Source organism: Syngnathoides biaculeatus, chromosome 3 (genome assembly GCF_019802595.1).
Source record: "Syngnathoides biaculeatus isolate LvHL_M chromosome 3, ASM1980259v1, whole genome shotgun sequence".
NCBI lineage: Eukaryota > Metazoa > Chordata > Actinopteri > Syngnathiformes > Syngnathidae > Syngnathoides > Syngnathoides biaculeatus.
The window spans coordinates 28,310,051-28,331,641 of record NC_084642.1 but is presented as its reverse complement, the minus strand read 5'-3'; the positions used below and the strand labels follow the sequence as shown (position 1 = coordinate 28,331,641).

The following is a 21,591-nucleotide window of genomic DNA, read 5'->3' as shown; positions in this document are numbered from 1 at the left end:
AGTTTCAAAACATTCCATAGTTCCTCTGCATCTCTGGTTTACTTTCACAAACAGCATTTTTATATCACCCTTAAATTCTCTATTGGATTAAGGTCTGGGGATGGGCCTGACCACTCCGTAATGTAAGCATTGTAGTTCTGCACTCAAGATGCTGCTGGTTTACTTTTTTTAAAATATTCATTTACAGGTAGATGGCATTTGTCTTTGGCATAAGTACTCAAAGCAATATTGTGGCAAATTCTAGCTGATCCATGATCTTGATCTTGTATGCGATTAATGGGCCCCTTACCATACTATGACAAACATTGGTTTTCATCAGCCACAAAATGTTGCGCCATTTCTTTCAGCAACTCAATGAGTTGCCTGGACAACTGTAACCACTTCAGCACTTCCTGTTTTTGCAACAATTGACCTACAGGATGGCTTCTAGATGATGGCTTAGTTTCACATGGATGTCTGCAAGAATTGTAGAAGAATTGTGGAATGCAATCCAATCATCCTGGCCCAGAATAAAAGTTCAAAGGTGTCAGCATTGTATATAGACTATAGATTCCATGCTATAACGGTGAAGAAATTCACAGAAACCGTTCAGCAAATACTAAAAAAATAAAATGGTTATTCTCAGAAAAGCAAAATATTCAAGATAGATGCAATTAAAATCAGAAATACTTGACACAGCTTTAAAAAAAATATTAATTACAACCCACTTCATTGCATGTATAGATTTAGAATACAATGTCCAGTGTTACCCATGCATTGCATGCATTGATTTAGAATAAAATGTGCAGTGTTACCCATGTTGAAAGTTGCTTTTCTAACAACACATTGCTATTACTGTATTCTAAACACAACAGTTTATTCAATGTATTCCTCCTTGATACAAAATCCTTCCCTCTACAGTTTTGTCATTTTTTTTCCAGAACTGTTTCCACAATCTATATAACTTAAAAAATAAACAACAGTATTGAAAACAACCTGGTGGAGGATATTGAAACTTCATTTAAAGAAAAGATGTAAGTAGAGCATCTTGTTTCTTCCCACTTGAAAGTTTCAATGGGTCTGTTTATGGTGATTTTGTTGCTTACAAGTCACGCAGATTACTGCTGACCCAAGTTTTTCATCACACAGCTTCATCACAACACTGATGCAACATCTTGGAATGTTGTGGTCTTGCGTAAAGCCTCTTGGACTTAAAGATCAGCTCTCCCCTGTGTGGCATTTAAAGCTACTGTAGAGTACAGACGTTCAGAGTTATGCAACAAAGCTCATGCCAGTGAAACACTTGACCTTATTGACATTAACACCTGGATTATTACTTCTAACAGCAAGCAAAATATACTGTAGACATTTTCTATTTTGAGTTGAAAAGTAAAAAAAAAAAATAATCTTTTGTAAGCAATGAGAAATACTGCATATCACCTTGAAAAATACACATTTACTTTAAGCATGAAAAGATTAGCAGAAAAGGATGCGATTTTATGGACCATGTAAACACCATGCTGGCTGGTCGAAGTTTGATTAGATATCAAATGAACTACTGAAGAACTTTGTGTGCGACATGTTTGAAGGAAGAGAACTGCCAAGCCAAGCCAATCATGTCTGTCTGATACATGGTGCTCCAGCATTAATGAGACTTAAGTCTTTTCAAGGGGATAAAAGTAGCACCTTCAGCACACAAGTAATTGTTACGTAACAGAAAAGGGGCTTCCCGGGAAAAGTCAAGGTGCCACCAAGGTGTGCCTGGTGAATATAATGCAGGACATTTCCCAGTTGAGATCTGTTACTGCATTTAGATAGAACTACTACAGCTCTGGAAATGAGAAATTTAAACCAAATGGCAATTATGTTGGAATGTTTTCCTTTCCAATTCAAATTGCATCCACTGTACTGCGCACGAAGCATTAACCAATAAACTATTTTATGTCATGCAAAAGGGAAAAAAAACTTGTAAAAATAAAAAAAAGGAATCACAAAAACAATGACTCTAAGTTTATTTCACCTTGGAATGAATCAAAAGCACAATGACTGTAGGGACATGTTTTTGCGATAGCAAACAATGTACACACCTGCATGGATAACACATAAATCAAGAATGAAATCAAACTGTTCAACAATAGTCTGACAGATGTACACTCGCAATGTTTGTTTAGCATATCACATGAATTTCCATATTGCAACATCATACTATGCAACACATGTATTCCAAAGGCACTTACCTGATAATTTGCAAGCTGTGAAGAATGTAAATTGTATTTGAGATTGGTCGCACTGCTATCCGTCAGGTGAAAATGAATAAGGTCATGGCTTGTGTAGGTAAATCCAATTTGAAGGCCCAAAACAAAATATATTTTATCGCCTCAGAATGGGTTTAGTTTGCCTTGAAATGTTGCAGATCACTTCCTATTCAATATGAAAAATATACAGATCCAGATTCTCAGATGCTTGCATATGCAGCTGCAGAGACTTGTGGAAAGGTAAATTGGCTTTCCTGGAGCTCTGACAGAACACAACCAGACAAAAAGGGTGGAGTCAACCTGGCCAGATTAGCAATGGAACAAAATCCTTGCTGCTGTTATTATTTCCCCCAGTTCTGCCCCTTTTGACAGGCAGGTATTTGGATTGTTTATTGAGGGTTTCTCCAAACACATTGATAAATTAATAAAAACTAAAACGCAATGGCATAGTGACAACATATTTTCCTAAAATTATATCTATATAGCAACGTAGTAAAAGTAGATGGCAAGGTGACTATCAAAAAATCCATGTTGCAACACACTGTTTCTTTTTTTGTGTTGAGTGTTCGTTTGAATCGTAGATAAATCTATTCATCTTTATTCAACTTCCACAAATGTCCCTCCCCCAAAACATCTACAAGCTTTTTCCAAGCTAAGAACTTTGGCTTGTACATTATACTTCTGTATATGAATTATTGCTTCAAACCATTTTACACACATTTAACAATTGCTTTCACAGGAAATACAGTAAACTTTAGATTTGGGAAATAGTATTAGATTATATCAATCATGATTGTATTTTAGTGTAATTTTGTTTTACATAGCAAAACAAATAAAGTTAAAAGCTATGTTAATTAAACTATATCCATCCAGCCATTCATTGATCCAGCCATCTGTTTTCTACACTACTTGTAATCGGGGTCACGAATAGGCTGGAGCCAATCCCAGCTGACTTTAGGTAGGTGGTAGGCCACACCTTGGATTGGTCACCAGTCAGTCGCAGGCAACATAGACAAACGTCCATTCACGCTGAATGAATTAATGTAATGAAGCTGTGCTGTCTCTTACAATTAAAACAATCCCGATTTATTAACTACATTATACTTGTAAAAGAGAGTGCAAGGGCTTACCAGTTGTATGAGCGGAGAAAAAACTAAGCAGGTTTATGTCCTGGAGATCAGAAATCATCACTGAAATAACTTTATACTGACAAAAGTATTTGGGCAAATTACTGAAAATGACAAAATTACAAAAAGGTATTAATTCTTTGGTGGTTCAATAGGATTATTTTACAAATTCATGAAAGTGTCCTGTGCAAATATGATCCACCATTAACTTTACCGTACCATTAACTTTAACATTTTGTTCCACATTTTGATGCAAATCTTGTATTCAAGCAATTTCTGTAGCCATCATTGAGTTCCAACTTGTGCCGGCAGGATTTTTGGTCCATGGTCAGTGAGCAAACTGTTGCAATTGCTTAAGTTTTTATAGGTGAATTCATTTGTCAGCTGCTTCCACAGCACTTAAATTGGATTTACAGTACATCAGGGATCACAGTAGGAATGTTTTTTTTCTCATTCTTTTTTTAAAAGATCATTATGTTCATGGACAGTGTGCTTTTGGAGACAAGGTTCGCGAGAGCAGACTTCGATGGTTAGGACGTGCAGAGGTGAGAGAGTGAGTATATTGGTAGAAGGGTGATGAGGATGGAGCTGCTAGGCAAAAGAGCGAGAGGAAGACCAAAGAAAAGGTTGATGGATGTTGTGAGGGAGGACATGAGGGCAGTGGATGATAGAGAGGAGGATGCACGAGATGGGTTTAGATGGAAAAAGATGACACGCTGTGGCGACCCCTAATGGGACAAGCCGAAAGGAAAAAAGGAGAAGAAGAAGTTCATGGACTATGTGCACATACATTTATCAGAATGCATGTTAATATTTTGCACCTGATTTCGCCTTAAGTATTCAGACCCTTGCCTCAGTATTTAGTAGACACTCCCTTTTGAGCTAATACAGCCATGAGTCTTTTTTGTAATGACGCAGCAACAAGTTTTGTCTTCATGATTCTTATTTTCTCTGACACGCACTGTGATTCGTCACTTATAGAGATAGGTGTATGGCTTTCCTAATCAAGTCTAATCACTATAATGAAACAGAGATTGACTCCAATAAAAGTGTTGAACCATGTCAAGGATGATGAGAACAAAATGGACAACATAGTTAACTATATGAGTGTTACAGCAAGGGTCTGTATGTTTATGGCTTTGTGATATTTCAGTTTTTCGTTTTTAAATAATCAGCACAAATAAAAATTCTGTTTTTTTTCTGTCAGTAGGAGGTGCTGTGTTTACATTATTGAAATTATGTCAATGATTTTAGCAAAAGGCTTCAATATCTCAGAAAATTTTAAGGGGGTCTAAATAGTTTCCATCCCCACTGAGTACTTAGACTGGTCACCAGTTGGAGATTAGAAAGTGAGAAAACAGACACGCTCAGAGCACATGGCAAACCATTTGTCCATGCAATTTCACACTTCATGTCGCCTTTCCCCTATGCACTCCACACCAAGTCGACCTCATGCTGCAACACCTGACAACACACACAACGCTTAGACTGCAGGTGTCTATAATTAACTAATCCATCCTGAGCTATCCTAATCCAGCACACACAGAGATGGATCAGACACACTCAGAAAACTGGGCTGCAAGTGTAGTATCTTACAGCGCACTTCCTTGTATCTTTGAAAACACCAATTTTCCCCCACAGTCCTTTTCAAATGTGCAGTAGAAGGTGTTCAAGTCATCGGATCGTCCTTTATTATTCCCAGCATGGGTCACTTGTATTGGGTTAGGGATTGTAGTACTTGCCAGACGTTAGCAGTAAACTGTTTTACTAACTTGACTGCATAGTTTATTTTTGGAATGTTTATTTCTTTACTCAGCTGGTTTCTAGCACGACTGTACAGGGGCCTATTGCCACTCCAATATGCATCCTCTTTAGCCTGGCAAAGTTGCTTAAGTTTGGCAATAAACCAGTTTGTTGTAATTGAAAGTGCCAAATTACTTTGATGGTACACACACCTCTTCACAGAAAGTGTTCGTATAGTCATTCAGGCTGCTAGTTGCATTTCCTTTCTGTGCAATCTAGACAGCTTTGAAGTTCTATCTTGGCTTCGTTGGTCCACTTTTTCCATTGTTTTAACCGTACGCTTTCCACAATTAAGTTCTTGCCTCTATATTGGTATCAAGTGAATTAAGCAGTGATCAGACGAGCCCAGAACTTTGCGAGCTATGCATTATTAAGCGTAGTATAGCAGTGATCTAAAATGTTATTTTCCCTGGTAGGACAGTCAACGTGCTGCTTGTATTTCAAGAGTTCATGGTCGAGTTTGGTTTTACTACAGTCCCCAAGAATAATGTGGAGTGAGTCTGGGTGCACTTTTTTTTCAATTTCGTTTACTTGTTCAGTGACCGTTATCAGTGGAGAATTCATGTTAGCATGAGGCAGAACGTAAACACCGGCAAGAATGAAAGCTGCAAACTCAGGAGGTGAGTTGAATGGGTTACAGTTCAAAATCAGCGACTATAAATGTGGGCTCCGGTGTGTGCTGAGCTCCATGTTGTCAGTTCACCGTTTACATTGATAAAGAAGCATATCCTCCTGTTTTTTGTTTTCCGCAATAACGCCATGATGCGGTCTGCCCAGTGAAGATAGATTCCTAGAAACATTACAGCACCATTGTCGACACTCACAAAGCCAAGTCTCCATAAAGCACAGGGAGGGTGAATGTTCAAACTCTTTTCCAGTCTTTTTCAGAAGATGAAGCTTGTTCATTTTGTTGGGTAGGGAGCGCCGGTTTGCAAGGTAAATCAACGGAAACGCCAATCTATATCCTCTCTTGCGCCGCTTCTCCCTTCTTCATCTTTGTCTCCATTCATCATAGATTGCAGGCCTCGCCCCGGTGAGTAAATCAAGGAAGAGACTGAGTACATTTTCTAAAGTTGCTGGAAGAAAGGCCGGAGTAGACTCCGCGATGTTTAGCAAGTTTTCTCTTGTGTAAGTGAATTGTGTTATGTCTGCAAAGATGAATGAAAAACAGAGAGAGCACATAAGTGAGGCCTCCAGACGGATAAGCACCATCTTGGTGTTATGTGATAAATGTTGCCCACTCGAGATTCAGTGCAGCCTTGTCCCCGTAAAAAGGGTGCTCCATCTTAAGTCTCTTTTTGTGGTTTCTTCTTTTCTCCCCAAATTGCCGGATTGGGGGATTTAGATCAGGGAATGTTGTCAGTCTTTGTCAACTGTTGGGCCCTGAAGTCCTTCAAGACATGATTAAAGGGCTGTCCAAACAATCTTGACTTGATTAGATAAATAGTTCAAATAGATAAAATAGAAATGGAAGTTACTACTATGTCATTGTAAAGTTCAGTGATAGCTACTCACTTGATTGTTGCATTAAATTAAACCTTCGAGTAACTTGTAGGGAACTAATAAGCAATTGTCTATTTGAATTTTAGCATTCATTGCCTCGACTTTGCTGTCAAATCCACCAATTCATCGACCCGTTATCTGAAGTCCAAATCAAATCCATTGATTGCAGGAAGTCAACAGGAGTTCAGCTGTCAAATAATGTGTTATCCTTATCCATGCTAAAATTAGTTTTTGATTAACTGAGTGACCTCATTTGTTGCAAATCCTCACAGAAGCAGAAACACAAGAACAAAACCTTTGCATGATGAGACAAACAGACAGCGCATACTCTGGAAAAACTAATAAAAAAGGCCAGACAACCATAGCAGACAATAATTAATTATAACTACGCAACATGCTGTTAGAGACCGAATGGCATTCTTTTCATGGAAACGGAGCACAAATCACCTATGCCAAACATGTTTGGTGTGCTCCATTTCCACTCTCCATTTAGTGAACCTAAGACCATTTGAATGAAGCCTCTGCAGGCTTCCTTGCATTTCTGTTAAATATGTCTCACAGTTGCGCCAAACATGCTCTTGGAGTTATTATTAAGACATTTAAGCAAATTCATTTTCAACACAGACATTCATGTTTCAATGAAAAGGAGAAAATTGTAGTTGTAGTGCACACAATGGTCAACAAAGCAATTTGTCACTATATCTATGAGAATGTATAAGCTGCATAATGGGCCCATTTGGTTCTGTTTGGTTATGTTTGTCAACCTGAAAGCAGATGACGAATGGTAATCTGTGCTTCAGTCATGGAAGAATAGGGGTTGGAAAAATACAGAGTACAAATGAAAGAAAGGTACAGGTAAACACAAAAAGGTTTTGTTTTGCCCTTGGCTAGAATAGAAGAATGTATTGAAAAAGTAAAGTGCTTTTTTTAATTCATGTTTTAAATTTAACTCTTTTTTTTCCAATAACGCTTATTGACAGTTATTGTGGGCTGTGGAGAGAAAGGAAAACACATTCTTAATTGCAAAATCCCATTTTATCAAAATTTAGCAGGTTATATACATTATGTTGGCTCTAGTTGTACCACAGACTGAAGTGAAGTTACATTGCCATCAAGTGTCGTTGTACTGAATTACAACACGAAAAGCATTCATTTAGTTGCTCAATTGCAAATGTGAGGCTGAAACCATTACATTTCCTCCATGTTCCTTCCTTCATCTGCAAAACCATAAAATTGTATTTTTACAATTTCTTTTTGTACATCTAAAAATATATCCAACAATAATTTTAGAAATATAAAGAAAGTAGGTGGCACGTTGGTCTGCGGCAGCTGTAGAGCGTTGGCCTCACACTTCTGAGGACCAGGGTTTAAAACCCCAGCCCCGCTTATGTGGAATTTGCACGTTCTCCCCGTGCCTTCGTGGGTTTTCTCCAGGCACTCTGGTTTCCTCCCACATTCCAAAAACATGCAACATTATTTGACCACTTTAAATTGCCCCTAGGTGTAATAGTGGGCGCGACTGTTGTTTGTCTCTATGTGCCCTGCAGTTGGCTGGCAACCAGTTCAGGATGTACCCTGCCTCCTGCACTTTGATAGCTGGGATAGGCACTGGCATTCCCACAACCCTTGTGAGGATAGGCTGCTAAGAAAATGGATGGATAAAGAAAGTACAGTATTTGTTTTCCAGGCACATGAGCATCTTCCTTTCTGTTCTGATGTTTAACTGGGACATGTATCTCGGCTCTTGCCTGCAATCCTGAGCACTGACACGTGAGAGTAACATAAATTGATGGCTTCCCCCCAAATACATAGAGGAGACATGAAAACATCATACAGAAAGAAGATCTTACACCATTTCAATGTTAATAATGTATACTGCATCACTTTACTATTGAAAAAAGTAAACTCTTGATTGATGTTGGCCAGTGGAACACTGAATCTCAGAAATGACCTCGTAATCACTTACTGAACTACTCGCTATGTTTTCTTTTAAATTTTCCAGTTTTGTATTCAACCCACCATCCAGAGCACCACGCTCCAGAGTGGAAAAACTGAAAATACTTTATTTTACTGGCTGAAGTGAATGGAGATACTGCTTGGCAAAAGACAGGATTCATCCTCAGATCCAGAAAAAGGGGCATCATTCGTCAGTACTTTTTAGAAATGAAGTGAGAAAATCAGTGGCGTGTTGGAAATTCCTTTTTTGGAGAATAATTCAGGAACCAATCTTGTCTTTGTTTTTTTTTTTTTTTTTTTTTAAGACAAGTGAACTAAAACATTCAGAGAGAAGAAAAGAAAGAGGAGGCAAGGGGGTGCTGGTGCTCTTTGCAATTCCACACTCTCTGAATCAGAACGCCCCCCCCCCCCCCAAAAAAAAAAAAAGCATTATAAGGAAGGTCCTTCAGTTAGGTTCAGTAAATTTCAATAATCAGGACATTCCAACCAGCCACTTGGGAATATCTTTGAAAAAGACAAACAACTGCTTCCAAGGCTAGGATATCACGTTACACCAGTCAGGGAACAACTAAAAGAATACAATACAATACAAAATATATGCATGAAACCTTAGAAATGTTATCAGTAATGTTGTCAACTCAGTCTCACATCTTAATTATATAAATATTAATGAGATACAAACAAAATCACTAAGTAACAAGCAAGCACTTCAAATTTTTTCATAATTTTTCACCTTTATCTAGGATTAAAGAAATCTTAGACAGGCAATTTAAGCATCCAACAAATGAGTAATTCTGAGTCGTGCTCACCAATCATAATGTCATCAAAGCAATTTGAGGAAAAGTTCTGTTCAAAGGTAGGAGAGTGTCAGCGGTCTTAAGAAGCATGCTAATGTTAATAGCTTTGTGAGTTTAACTACCTCATGCCTAAAACAGTGTAGACCACCTAAAACACTCACTATTTATGTATTTTTGTTCTAATTTCACAACTTCCAACTTCACTCCTGGTGTCTTGACTTACTGTGTGAACGTGTCTCACTGGATGGCAGGGCCAGGACATATGAGGAGTTGGATGTTAAGTGGTACAGGGGGCAGAAATACAAGTCAAAAAGGAAAGAAGGTTGGAAAAGTTGCAAAACGGCAAGAGTGAAGTTGCTGATATCGGTATCAGCGTAAAAGGTTAGATTTTGAGAGTGTGACACACGAAGGAGGTTGAGAAACCTAATTGTCTGTACATTCCAAAGGTGGGAGGAGAAAGGGTGTGCGTCAAGAGGTTGAAGAATCAGGAAAGTGGAAACAAAAACAGGTTGTACTGAAAACATTTGTGAAGACAAACAACCGCTGTCTGAGCAGAAACGTACCATAGATGTGAAATTCATAGAGTATGCAACAAAAACAAAAAATCTGTCATAGGTGTCGTCTGTGTAAAGTCCTCAACTACCAATTATCAAAAGTGGACGTACTGATACACACATTGATTCCAATAATTGGAACAATTAATGCAAATCCACAGAGGAAGTACTAAAACAGACAGCATCATTCAGCATCATCAGGCTGATCATCCCCACTGCTCTTTGCAGAAGAGGAATGAGTTGGAAGTTGGAGGAGGTAGCATTGGAAGCAAGGAAGTGATGCGTGAATCCATGTAGCTCTTGGTTAGCAGGAAGGAAAACTTCAAAGGCCATGACAGTGGCGATATTTCTTTGTCATCACAAGTCGCTGGATTTAAATGTCATCAAGGAGTCCCTTGGCTGCTCCATGGCAGTACTGAGAGGACTTGTTTCCTGATATTGATTAGTCATTGTGCAATACCTGAACATCTTGAGTCCATCACCAGACATGGCATCAGCAGATGCAGATGATCCATTCCAATGGAGTGCCTAATAAGACATTCTCACAAAGGGGATAGGACGCATGGGTATTGTCACCTTCCAAAAAGACAATGACCATACCACACAGCTAAAATTACAGAGGAGTAGCTTCAGAACAACTCTGTGACTGTTCATCAATGCCCCACCCAAAGCCTGACTTCACCCCAATTGACCATCTCTGAAGAGACTTGAAGATGGCTGTCCAGCAATGTTCATCATCCAACCTGACAGAACTGGAGAGGCTCTGCAGTGAGGAATGGCAGAGGATCCCCAAATCCAGGTGTGAAAAACTTGTTGCATCGTTCCCCAAAAGATTGATGGCTGTATTAGCTCAATAGGCTGCTTCTTGTATATACTGAGTAAAGGGTCAGAATACCAATGGCTGTTATTTCAGTTTTCATTTGTAAGACATTGCAAAAATTTCAACAATTAATTTTTTCCCCCTCAATATCGGGTGCTGTGTGTACATTAATGAGGGGAAAAAAGAAAAGAAACTTTATCTTTGCTGACTGTATGGCAGTGTGGAGAATAGCAAGAATAACACTGCACTGATGCTTGTAATTGGTATGAACCTTGTGTGTGTATGTGTGTGTGTGTGTGTGTGTGGAGGGGGTAGGATGTCTCAATTTGCTGCCGTACAAGGCAAGTGAAGCGCTTTTGCTCCTGGACTGCCTCGTAGGACTCCACATTGTAAATGGACAACTTTTACAATTCAGTTTGCATTTTTGAGTGGCTAATTGAACAAGAGACTAAAGTGTGCGAGACGCTGAGGAAGAACAGAGGTGAACCTCAGCCAATAAGATCGGTCGTTGAGTGGGAGGAAAAAATGCACTGTAAAACTGCTAATATGCTACAAAAACACAATGCAAACAGTGGATGTGTGGAAAAAAAGGACACAAAAAGATGCCTATTTCCAAGCCAGAGTGGGTTGTGAAATACAACATGCACGTGAACGAAGTTGATAAACTTGACCCGAACACTGCGTATTATACATGAATGAGAAGGTCGACTAAACCGGCTAACAAATGCATATATCAATGCATATATTCTGTACAGACTGAAAAGAACAGGTAAAGCTCTAGCTCTTACAATTTGTAATAGGGGTACAAAAACCTGTACCACAACACACAAGGGTGCTGGTGATGTACAGCACCAAACTCGGTCACTGAACAGTACCGTAATGACCTTTGCAAGTTGGCTTGACGGACAGCTGAGCAGCACATGCTTGAATATCTCATGTCCACAATCAAAAAAAGAGACCACAGAGAAAACGCCGAGTCTGCCTGCGCCAAGAAAGTGCAGTGAGACAACCAGGTGGTGTCTCTCTTGTTGTATGCCCTTGGACAAAGGAGATTGCTTTCACATTTACCACACACACAAAAAGGACTTTTAGTAGGGTCAGTGTGAACATGCACACACGCACACATACACACACAGACACACACTACATAACTCCCTCATCAATACAGATGTTCTCTTCAGGATAGTAGTGTGTCTTGAATTAATTCACCAAGTAGTCCAGCATTTGCCATACATTGTACATTTTGTCTGACGCATCATGTGACGCATTTGTGTTTAAATGGAGGAACCGCTAAATTGTTTGATACCGGTTTCTTGCCATTGCTTTGCTAAAATGTGTGGTCCAGTGTTGTTTTTTTTTTGTTTTGTTTTTTGGAAAACTTGTTCAAAGAAAGGAAAAAAAGAAAAAAAAAAGTCTCAAAAATGTTTTGAGCTCTGGACCTGTGAGCAGTTACGACACATTGCTTCTGCTGTCTGGGAGACAGCTGGCTTGTGCTTTAAAAAAATGTGAGCAAACTTGTTTCTTTCTTTCACAACCTCAAGAAGCTCATTTGTCAGGAACAGGTTGAGGAAGTATGCTGGCTGATCAGAGTCCACGTCCGCGGCAGCGCCAAGGAGCCCAGGGTTGCCCTGAATAAGAGCTTTCTAGGTTTTCAATCAGAAGGCATCAACAGTCCCACTGCTGTTTGATGCACTTTCTGTAAATGATTAAAAAAATAATGTCTATAAAAAGAAACACTGCTGCAATATTTTTTTCACCTTTCTTGCCGATGTTGGAGCTACCATCTGCAAATTATGAAGTTATGTTCAATAACTACAGATTAGGTTCTACAGTGCGAGTGGGCAAGGTAAAAATATATATATAAATATACATAACACACATCACATTGTTTGAAAATCATATTTTTGTGCACGACTATCAATAAAATGACCCAGCAAATATGTGTTTCATCTTTCATCATTCATCAAACATCTAGGTGTTGTTTTTTTTTTTTTCAGCAGGTTGCATGATTTGTATTGTAGGAAAAAAAAAATTCTCGCTTATTTCTGCACATTCCATGCTAGAAATGGTAACCGTAGTAACCACTCAGAGAATGGACATTAGCTTTGAGGTTAGCACGTCCTTACCTCTTTCGTGACTTTCTGGGAGCTCAGGGACTGATGCTCTGCTGCTCCAAAATGACACCGATGGACAGTAGTCGCTTGAAAAACCAGGTTGAAGGCTCACAGATGTCTAACTCAACATTGGTAGTTGATGTTTCATGGGAATTGTCCACACCCACGCGGTGAGGACATTTCAGATAATTCCAGGGCCACCCTGGAGAACAGCTGGCAACTACAAACTGACATCCTCCCCTAGCCCAATGTGACCCGAATCCATACCTCTGGAAAAAGTGACTGCACTGTAAACCTAATAACTGCTTAGGCCGCCCTGAACAGCAAAAACTGCAATCAAGCATTTGTTTGCAATGAGTCTCTTACAGTCTTGTGGAGGAATTTTGGCCCAGTCATCTTTACAGAATTGTTGTAATTCAGCCACAGTGAAGGGTTTTCAAGCATGAACAGCCATTTTGAGGTCATGCCACTACATCCCAATAAGATTCAGGTCAGGACTTTGTAAAGGCCACTCCAAAGTCTTCATTTTGCTTTTCTTCAGACATTCAGAGGTGAACTTGCGAGTGTATTTTGGATCATGATCAGGCATCATGATCTAGAAATCATTTTAAATATAAATTAAAGAAACTTTGCCCAGTAGTTTGAAAAAAGGCTGTTATATATTAGCTAAAAGATAAGCAATGACTAAATACAGGTTAATTATTTGTCTGCATAAACTATTAGTAGACAATCGCCATTTATTACCATGCATGAATTTGTATCATCTCAGTATAGTGACTTTCGGCCTTTTGCCGTCAGGGGTCGCAATGGCAAGTCACTCACATTTGTTCTGCACTCTTCTTAAACCAGATGCCCTTCCTGCGTAACCCACATATTTATATCCAAGCTTGAGACTGGCAGTGGCTAGGGATTGATGCAGTGACTGAGATTCAAACCTGCGCTGTCTGCATTAAAGACAGCATCGCTTTCCACTACATTCCCAGGCACTTAATAATTCTAATAAGCATGCCCCAAATAGTTTTGGTTAGATTTTTTTTCATTACTTTTTCCAGTTAAAAGAACATCTTCAAGATAAAGTTTCCCGACCGGGTTGGGCCGGCCGGTCAGGGCGGGAAACTTTATTTTGAAGGTTTCCCGACACAGTGAGCTGAAAAAAAAAGGCTGGCGTGACAGCCAAAGATGCCAACAACGTAAAAGATGCTTTCCGGTAATTGAAAAAAAAAAATTCTGGACAAGTGTAAAAAACATTTATTATAGTACATACACTTACGGCCATGCTACCCAGAGAACGCCCGATCTCATCAGAACTCGGAAGCGAAGCGGGTTTGCCCCTGGTTAGTACTTGGATGGGAGACCTCTTGGGAATACCAGGTGCTGTAAGCTTCTCTCTCTGGCTAAATGCAAAAGGGTTGTGTCAGGAAGAGCATCCGGCCTAAAACTGGGCCAAACAAATATGCGTTCATCTAAGATAACATACTGTGGCGACCCCTAACGGGACAAGCTGAAAGGAAAAGAAGAAGAAGATATGGTACATACAGGCTTTGCTTCTTCAGAAATTCCACATTCTTACTAAATATGCGTATATATATATATATATATATATATATATATATAATTTTTTTTTTATTTATTTTTATTTATTTATTTTTTTTTACTGTAAGCTACAGTCCCAACAGGTCAGGCTTTACAATGCTTGTAGCAAAATAATATGATGACTTTCACAACAAGTCTGGATGCCTCAATAAAAACTTGCCTGACGGGCAGAACAATCCCCTCGGTTCTCGCCTGCGAGCCGTACATTTTACATCCTTGATACAAGTTATTATCTCACAAATAAGAATGAAACAGGAAATACGGTCAACTAAAAGTTATTTCTTGACTTAAGCACAACAAAATACATTTGTAAATACTGTAATGCGTGTTTATGAAATACAGTGGAACCGTGGTTTACGAACAACCAAGTTTAAAAAAAAAAAGTGAAGAAAAAATACCTCAGGTTACCTACTATTTTCAGGTTACAAACAGTGTTGCAGTGCTCGCATAAAGCTTGGAACTTTGTACACTCACATCACATAAACATCCCTGGCTCCATCTGTATGCCCAAGATGGCTGCCATTTAGGGCTTGCCATAAACATCCATCCATTTTCTTAGCCACTTATCCTCAGAAACGTTGTGGGAGTGCTGGACTCTATCCCAGCTATCTTCGGGCAGGAGGTAAGGCAGCCAATCACAGGGCACATGGAGCCAGACAACATATCCTATCACAATCATACCTAGGGGCAATTTAGAGTGTGCAATTAATGTTGCATGTTTTTGGGATGTGGGAGGAAAACAAAGTTCCTGGAGAAAACCCAGACAGGTACACGGGGAGTATGCAAAGTTCAGAGGCGGGGTCGGGAACCCTCAACTTCAGAACTGTGAGGCCAGCACTTTACAGCTGCGCTCACCGAGCTGCCTTGCCATAACCAGTGAACGTAAATTAACATCGGAGTGCCAAGACACTGTACAGCAATTTGCTAGCAAGCCCACTGGTACTTTATCATAAATTGTGTTTTCACATATTTCTATATTGCACAACATTTATTTTAACTACATAACGATCAAAATATGGATGGAACAAATTAATTTATTTTGCATTCATTTAAATGAGAAACCATTACCTTGGTTTGAAAATGTTTCGCTTTGAGAACGGGGTATCGGAACAAATTAAATTTTAGATTACAACTGCACCCTGATTTGGTGGTGACATACAATTTTGCCAGCCAATGCAAAGTTAATTGCAGTGTTCGCCCCCCATAAAAAATAAATACAATTTTAAAAAGTACAACTGAACATTGACTTATGACTGAACAAATTTACAGGTTTTACAAGTTTAGGAAGAATCTCTCAGTCAGGTTATTTGCTTAGTGCTGTACGCCAACTAAAGTAGGAGAACATTCATCTACAAATTCAGTCACATTATTAATTGAAGTTGTAAATCAAGGTACCAATGAAGAAGAAGAATCATCTTTATTCTCATGAAAAAGCCTGCACACAAAATTTGTTCTCTGGATTTTACCCATCTCAGTTAACCACTGGACCACAGCTGACCAGCTGATAGCATAAATACAAATATGTAAACGTTCACTCTATAACACAAAAAAACTGATTAAAGTTCAATCCACTACATAAAGGGTTTTACCTCATCCATCCATCAATTTCTCGTAACGCTTATGCCTTGATCAGATTACAGGATTTTAGCTCCAATATTGGCCCGGTTAGTTATAACGGGCAAGTTCCTCAATTGGGTGTGACATATTCTGTCGTGAACGACAAAACGTCTTGTAGTATGACAAAAACCAACAATTTGGCTCGATTATACCCCTATGATGCAAAAATGAAAGTCTATCACCTTTTATTTTTTTTTTTGGAGGGGGGTATCATCCATGTAGTGTGACATATTGACAACAACTGACAGATATTGCACCTCGACGTTGACCAATAGGATATTAGATATAGATATTATTTATTTTATTTTTATAGATATATTAGATATATGATACATATTGTGACCAACACTTGCCTCCCATGCCTTCTGTTGTCAACATATTTGGTCGCTGTTGTCCCACATTAATTTAAGCACACAAATCAATGTGTACTGACACTTCAGAGAATGATTCGAAAGAACACGGTCTTGATTACATACAAATGTTAGTGCTACCAGTAGCATAGTTGCATGCTTACGAGCCATATTGTATTAAAAGTATGTGAACAGACCTCTTCTTGAATGGACAGCCCACTATCGAGCACCAGTGACAACACCACACTCCCCCCTCCCCCCATTTTCTTCCCAACACCAATACATTGCCGCAATCTAATGCTGTGCTGTGGATCAAGTCTCGTAGACCAGAGAAACATGTTCTGTTTACACTTCATTGACAGGGTTTATTTTGACAAGATAAAGCCCAGTGATCATAAAAGACGGAATATGGTGCTATCCGAATAACTGACACGTCGTGTCGTTATGGCAGCAATTTTGACATAGTGCAATCACAAAAGAGCAAATTTCTCTCTGCAGCCTGATCTTGGCATTATCCTCGTTACGCTCATGGGTGTGCTGGTTCCGATCTCATCTTATTCTGGGTAAGAGATTGGCACATATAAACAAATAACCAGTCATAGTTAAAGTCACACTTATGGGAAATTGAGTCATTTGTCCTCAAGTACATAAAAAAAAAGTCAGAGGGAGACAAAAACTTTTAAGAACATTCTTAGATTCATGCTTTATCAAATTAAAATATTTTCTGCATCCATGAGTGCACTATACGCTTGTGTTTCCTTTCTCCCCAAATAAAAGTCTTTCTCTAGCGAAATCTTGAGACTGTCTTGAAGGAATCTTCTTCATTTCTTGACTCTTGACCCACGTGTAAGCTGAAGACCCAGCAAGAACCAACATATTACTAGTCCACCACAGAGGGCTCTTACTGTAAGAGTTGTACACCACTGCAATAACAGTCTGAGCACAGGCTTTTGCTGTGCCTGACACATTGTGCGTCAGTGGACTGGTATACTTGATCTGGAGGCCTGTGACATAACCAATGGCAAACCCAAACACTCCTCCAAGCGTCAGCATGCCCCAAAACTCAAGATCAGCGAGTCCACTGAAATTGCTGATCCGGCCCACCTCTCCAAACACAAGAATGAGTGGGAGGAAGAGGACGCATGCATTAATGTTGTTATAGTAGGATAGTTTCCAGATATTTCCATCCACTGCAGGCATCACTTTCTTAGTGAATATGGCATTGAGAGATACACATGCACTGGCTACCACGCCGAAGGAGACACCTGACAAGGAGAGGGAGCCTGCCAAGCCTTCCTGGTCTACACCAAGCCAGAATCCACCTGAGAAACAACAACACAAGAAGGATGATATTTTCACACCTGTTCAGATGCCAGGTTTTTGGGTTATAAAAAGTGAGACCAGGCTAATTAGCTTCCAAAATTTTTCCAGTTAATGACAAATGTTTCACTGGCAGATGTTTCTTCAAGCAAATGGTTAATGTTGAGTCAGTTGAGTACAAGGAAAAAAAAAACACATACACAGGGCCTGGGTCAAACTGTGTCCACATCAGGGGTGTCAAACTCCTTTTTGTCGTGGGCCATACTGTAGTTATAGTTTCCTTCAGAGGACTGTTATGACTGAAAACATAAACCTTTTATCGCCTCATCATATTTACACATGAAATTTATGAACTAGTTTTGGAATCAGAAATCAAGGGTAATGGGTTTTTACAACTATTCTTGATGTTGATGTTTGGTAAGCCAAAAATGCTTGCAATATCTCAATGTTATCATTTATGATATGACGATTTAAATTTTTTGTACAGATTTTAACAAGAATCATGGAAGTTGGGACACATGATTCACCTTCACGGACCACATAAAATCATGTGACGGGCTGGATCGGGCCCTGGGCCTTGAGTTTGACACCTGTGGTCAACATAATCTTAGACTATACAAAGTCATGAGAAGATAGCCAAGTGAGATTCACCAGTGCAAGTAAAGCCAGTTGGCACGGAGTTCAAGGGGGCAATTGATTTGAAAAGATAAATTTAAAATAAAGTAAGTTTCTTCCAGGGTCACCACAGCGTGTTATCTCAGAAGAACGCACATGTTTGGCACAATTTTTACGCTGGATGCCCTTCCTGACCCAACCCTTCTCAGGGAGTGGAGGCCCCAGTGGGATACGAACCCACAACTCCTGGTTTACCAAACCAGTGCTCTAACCACTAACTACGGGGCCTCCTTATAAAAAGATACATTTAAAATACTGTATATATTTACCCATATTATTGTCTGTCTGCTACAATTGGTATCATTTACTATAATTGCTGTAATATCCATCCATCAATCCATTTTTCAAGCCACATATCCTCGCAAGGGGTCCAAAATGCTGGATCTTATTCCAGCCAACTTCACCCAAAAGGCGGACAACACCCCTAACTGGTTGCCAGTCAGTTGCAGGGCACACATTTCAGTGCAGCAAAACTCTGGCTTGATCAGGCAAACAAGGCAATAAAACATTATATTAAATGTAAATTATCGTCAATAGAGATGCTATACATAAACAGGCAAGTGATTCAAAATAGTAAAATTTTTTGTTTCCAGTTGAGCTCAGCTGCGCCAGAGAACTGCACCGTATGGTCACTCATTCTGAAACTCCGGCTAATGACCAATGGGCAAGCAGCATCAGGCAGCACCACCTCGGTGGGATGAGAATGAATTGAAATAAATGTACCAATGAACTGAAAGTAAACTGTATGTACTGTTGGCCACAAGTGATTTGTTCATTGAATTATTTCATTTGCGATCCGGCAAGGAGAGGCATGTGGCCGTAAGGTGGTCGGTGCTTGTTGTGGCGGCAATCCCTGATCCCGTTGGTGGACACCGACGGTGAGGAATACCATCAAGCTGAAGAATTAGTCCTATCGGGCCTTTTGACCCTGTAAGACTCCTGAGCCAGCTAATGGGTACACATCAGGAGGGGGGAAGCTGCGCACCATCAACACTGTATAGTGCGGATGCGTTGCTGCTGAACCTGACTCAGGATGTTGTGAGTTGGTGGGAGAAAACTTTGAAGTCTCATTAGCGGGGCATTTAATAAAATTAAATAATTTTGGTGATCTTGAGTGATGTGAAACAGGAGTTTAATCTGATTTGACTTCAGACAGTAAGACAACAAAATATATATAGTGTATGTCAAGCTCAGTTTTCAAATGTATGTCTACAATATATTATCCAGTTCAGGGTGTACTCCGCCTCTTGCCCGAAGATAGGTAGGATAGGCTCGAGCACTCAAGCAAGCCTTCTGAGGATAAGCGGCTCAGACAATGAATGGATAGATACACACACACAAAAAGTTGTATGAATGACTCTCCTCTCTTGCATGTGTAAGACACCTTTTCCTTTTGCATGAACAAAAATATTCACAGTCACAGGGAAGTACCTTCTCCTTACGTCTTCCTTATTTTTAACTTTTTATTCTTAGACCTGCAGCAAGTTACTCTTTGGTGGAATACCCACAATATCTGCAACAGCAGAATTGCAGCAGCTCCTAATGGACATCCAATTCTTTTGTACACTATCCCTCATCTCTTTGGAGGACAAGATAAATTAAAACATGTCTCTCATGAGGCAGTCCAGGCCTGAAGACAAGATTGCCAATGAGGACCATATCCTTGTGATGAGATTGTATTCAAGATGTGCTGTTCTATAATGACAGAAAATTTCTTACACTCACCCACAACAGCAAATGAGGGCAAAAAGCTCTATCTCTTCCTGAGACCATACATACATAGTAACCTATACATTTCTATTTTTTGTATATATATTATATATTTTGTATATATATACGGAAGCAATATTTTTCTGTTCATTTTTACTTCCTCAAGTTTCTTCCGAGCTAAAATAGTGACTGTCTCCCAGGGCACAGAAATCAACAATTAACCCCACATGGCAATTATACAGCACTACACATCATGTCCTCATCACCTTAAGAGGTCTTTGTTTGCTACAAATCTAAGCCTGCTGATGAGCCACCAAGAAGGATTAAAACATGAAGAATAGATTATTATAGTGCATCAAACGGTGGCATTTATATTGTAATTGTACACTGTCCCTGAATTATTGTGGTATGATTCCATGGTGATCCCAAATGGGACTCTGGCTCATACATTTAAAATACTGCACGCCTTTAAATCACTGGACGTCTAGTAAATTATCCATCATCAATTTTCCGTACTGCTCATCCTCACTAGACTCACAGGCATCGTAGAGCCTATTCCGGCTAACTCTGGGTGAGAGACACCCTGTACTGGTCAGCATCTAATCGGAGGGCACGTAGATGAATTATCTTTTACTAAAATTGTAATACGGTAGCCTTGGATTGGGAGGCTGATATCACAGTTAAATGCATCTGCTATGAGAGGAGTTTATTTGAATGGAGTAACAAATGTATTTAAATTCAAGGCTTGATCATGTATTTACTCAAAGGATGAAGAGGAATACATGTATATCAGGTTATTTCAAATTGTGGTGAAGTGTGTTGGTGAGATCATGTTTAAATGTGACTTGTACATAAATGAGATTGAGCACCCAATCCCCTATTGTTCATTGATACCAAAAGATGTGATTAGCTGGCAACCAGTCCAGGGTGTCCCTCTCGCCCGAAGTCAGCTGAGATAGGAGCCACAACACCTGTGACCCTTGTGAGCATAAGTGATTAAGAGAACGGGTGGGTGGATAATACCAATGGCATTTTTCAACTCTGATTTCACCTGTGTGTCATGTTCAAACTTGTTTTTTTTTTTTTTTTAATCAGCAATGTACTGGGCTCATACTGAAAACTTGGTGAACTGCTGAAGCAAAAAAAATTAATTAGTTAAATGACTAGATATTAGAAAATTACACATTTTAAAATAAGTTTACTGTACTTGTGTTAACATTTTATAACTTTTATAAAGAACCAAAGTCTTCATGAATCACCCATTGTGATCACAAAAAATAAAGCAATAATTAATATTCAGTTGATAATTTGCAAGCATGTATTTATTTCGAGTTACCTTGGATTGGAAACAACATGTAGAGCAGCACTCACAAACAGTGTTGTTGAGGTTTAACTTCAACATGACAAATTATCACCTC

At 39.3% G+C, this 21,591-nt stretch overlaps 2 protein-coding genes and 1 pseudogene across 4 annotated transcripts in view; 1 reads left to right on the top strand and 2 right to left on the bottom strand.

Annotated features, from left to right (window-relative positions):
• LOC133498391 (excitatory amino acid transporter 2-like) overlaps positions 1 to 21,591 on the bottom strand; it is a 35,152-nt gene that overhangs the window by 7,530 nt on the left and 6,031 nt on the right. The window lies entirely within an intron of this gene.
• LOC133498740 (5S ribosomal RNA) lies at positions 14,173 to 14,291 on the top strand (annotated as a pseudogene).
• The window catches only part of slc35c1 (solute carrier family 35 member C1), a 45,183-nt gene continuing 38,160 nt past the window's right edge, over positions 14,569 to 21,591 (bottom strand). For all 3 annotated transcript variants that reach the window (XM_061815144.1, XM_061815143.1, XM_061815145.1), the window contains one exon: positions 14,569 to 17,790. In XM_061815144.1, the coding sequence (XP_061671128.1) occupies positions 17,210 to 17,790 (581 nt within the window). In that variant the 3' untranslated portion in view covers positions 14,569 to 17,209. The remainder of the gene's footprint in view (positions 17,791 to 21,591) is intronic.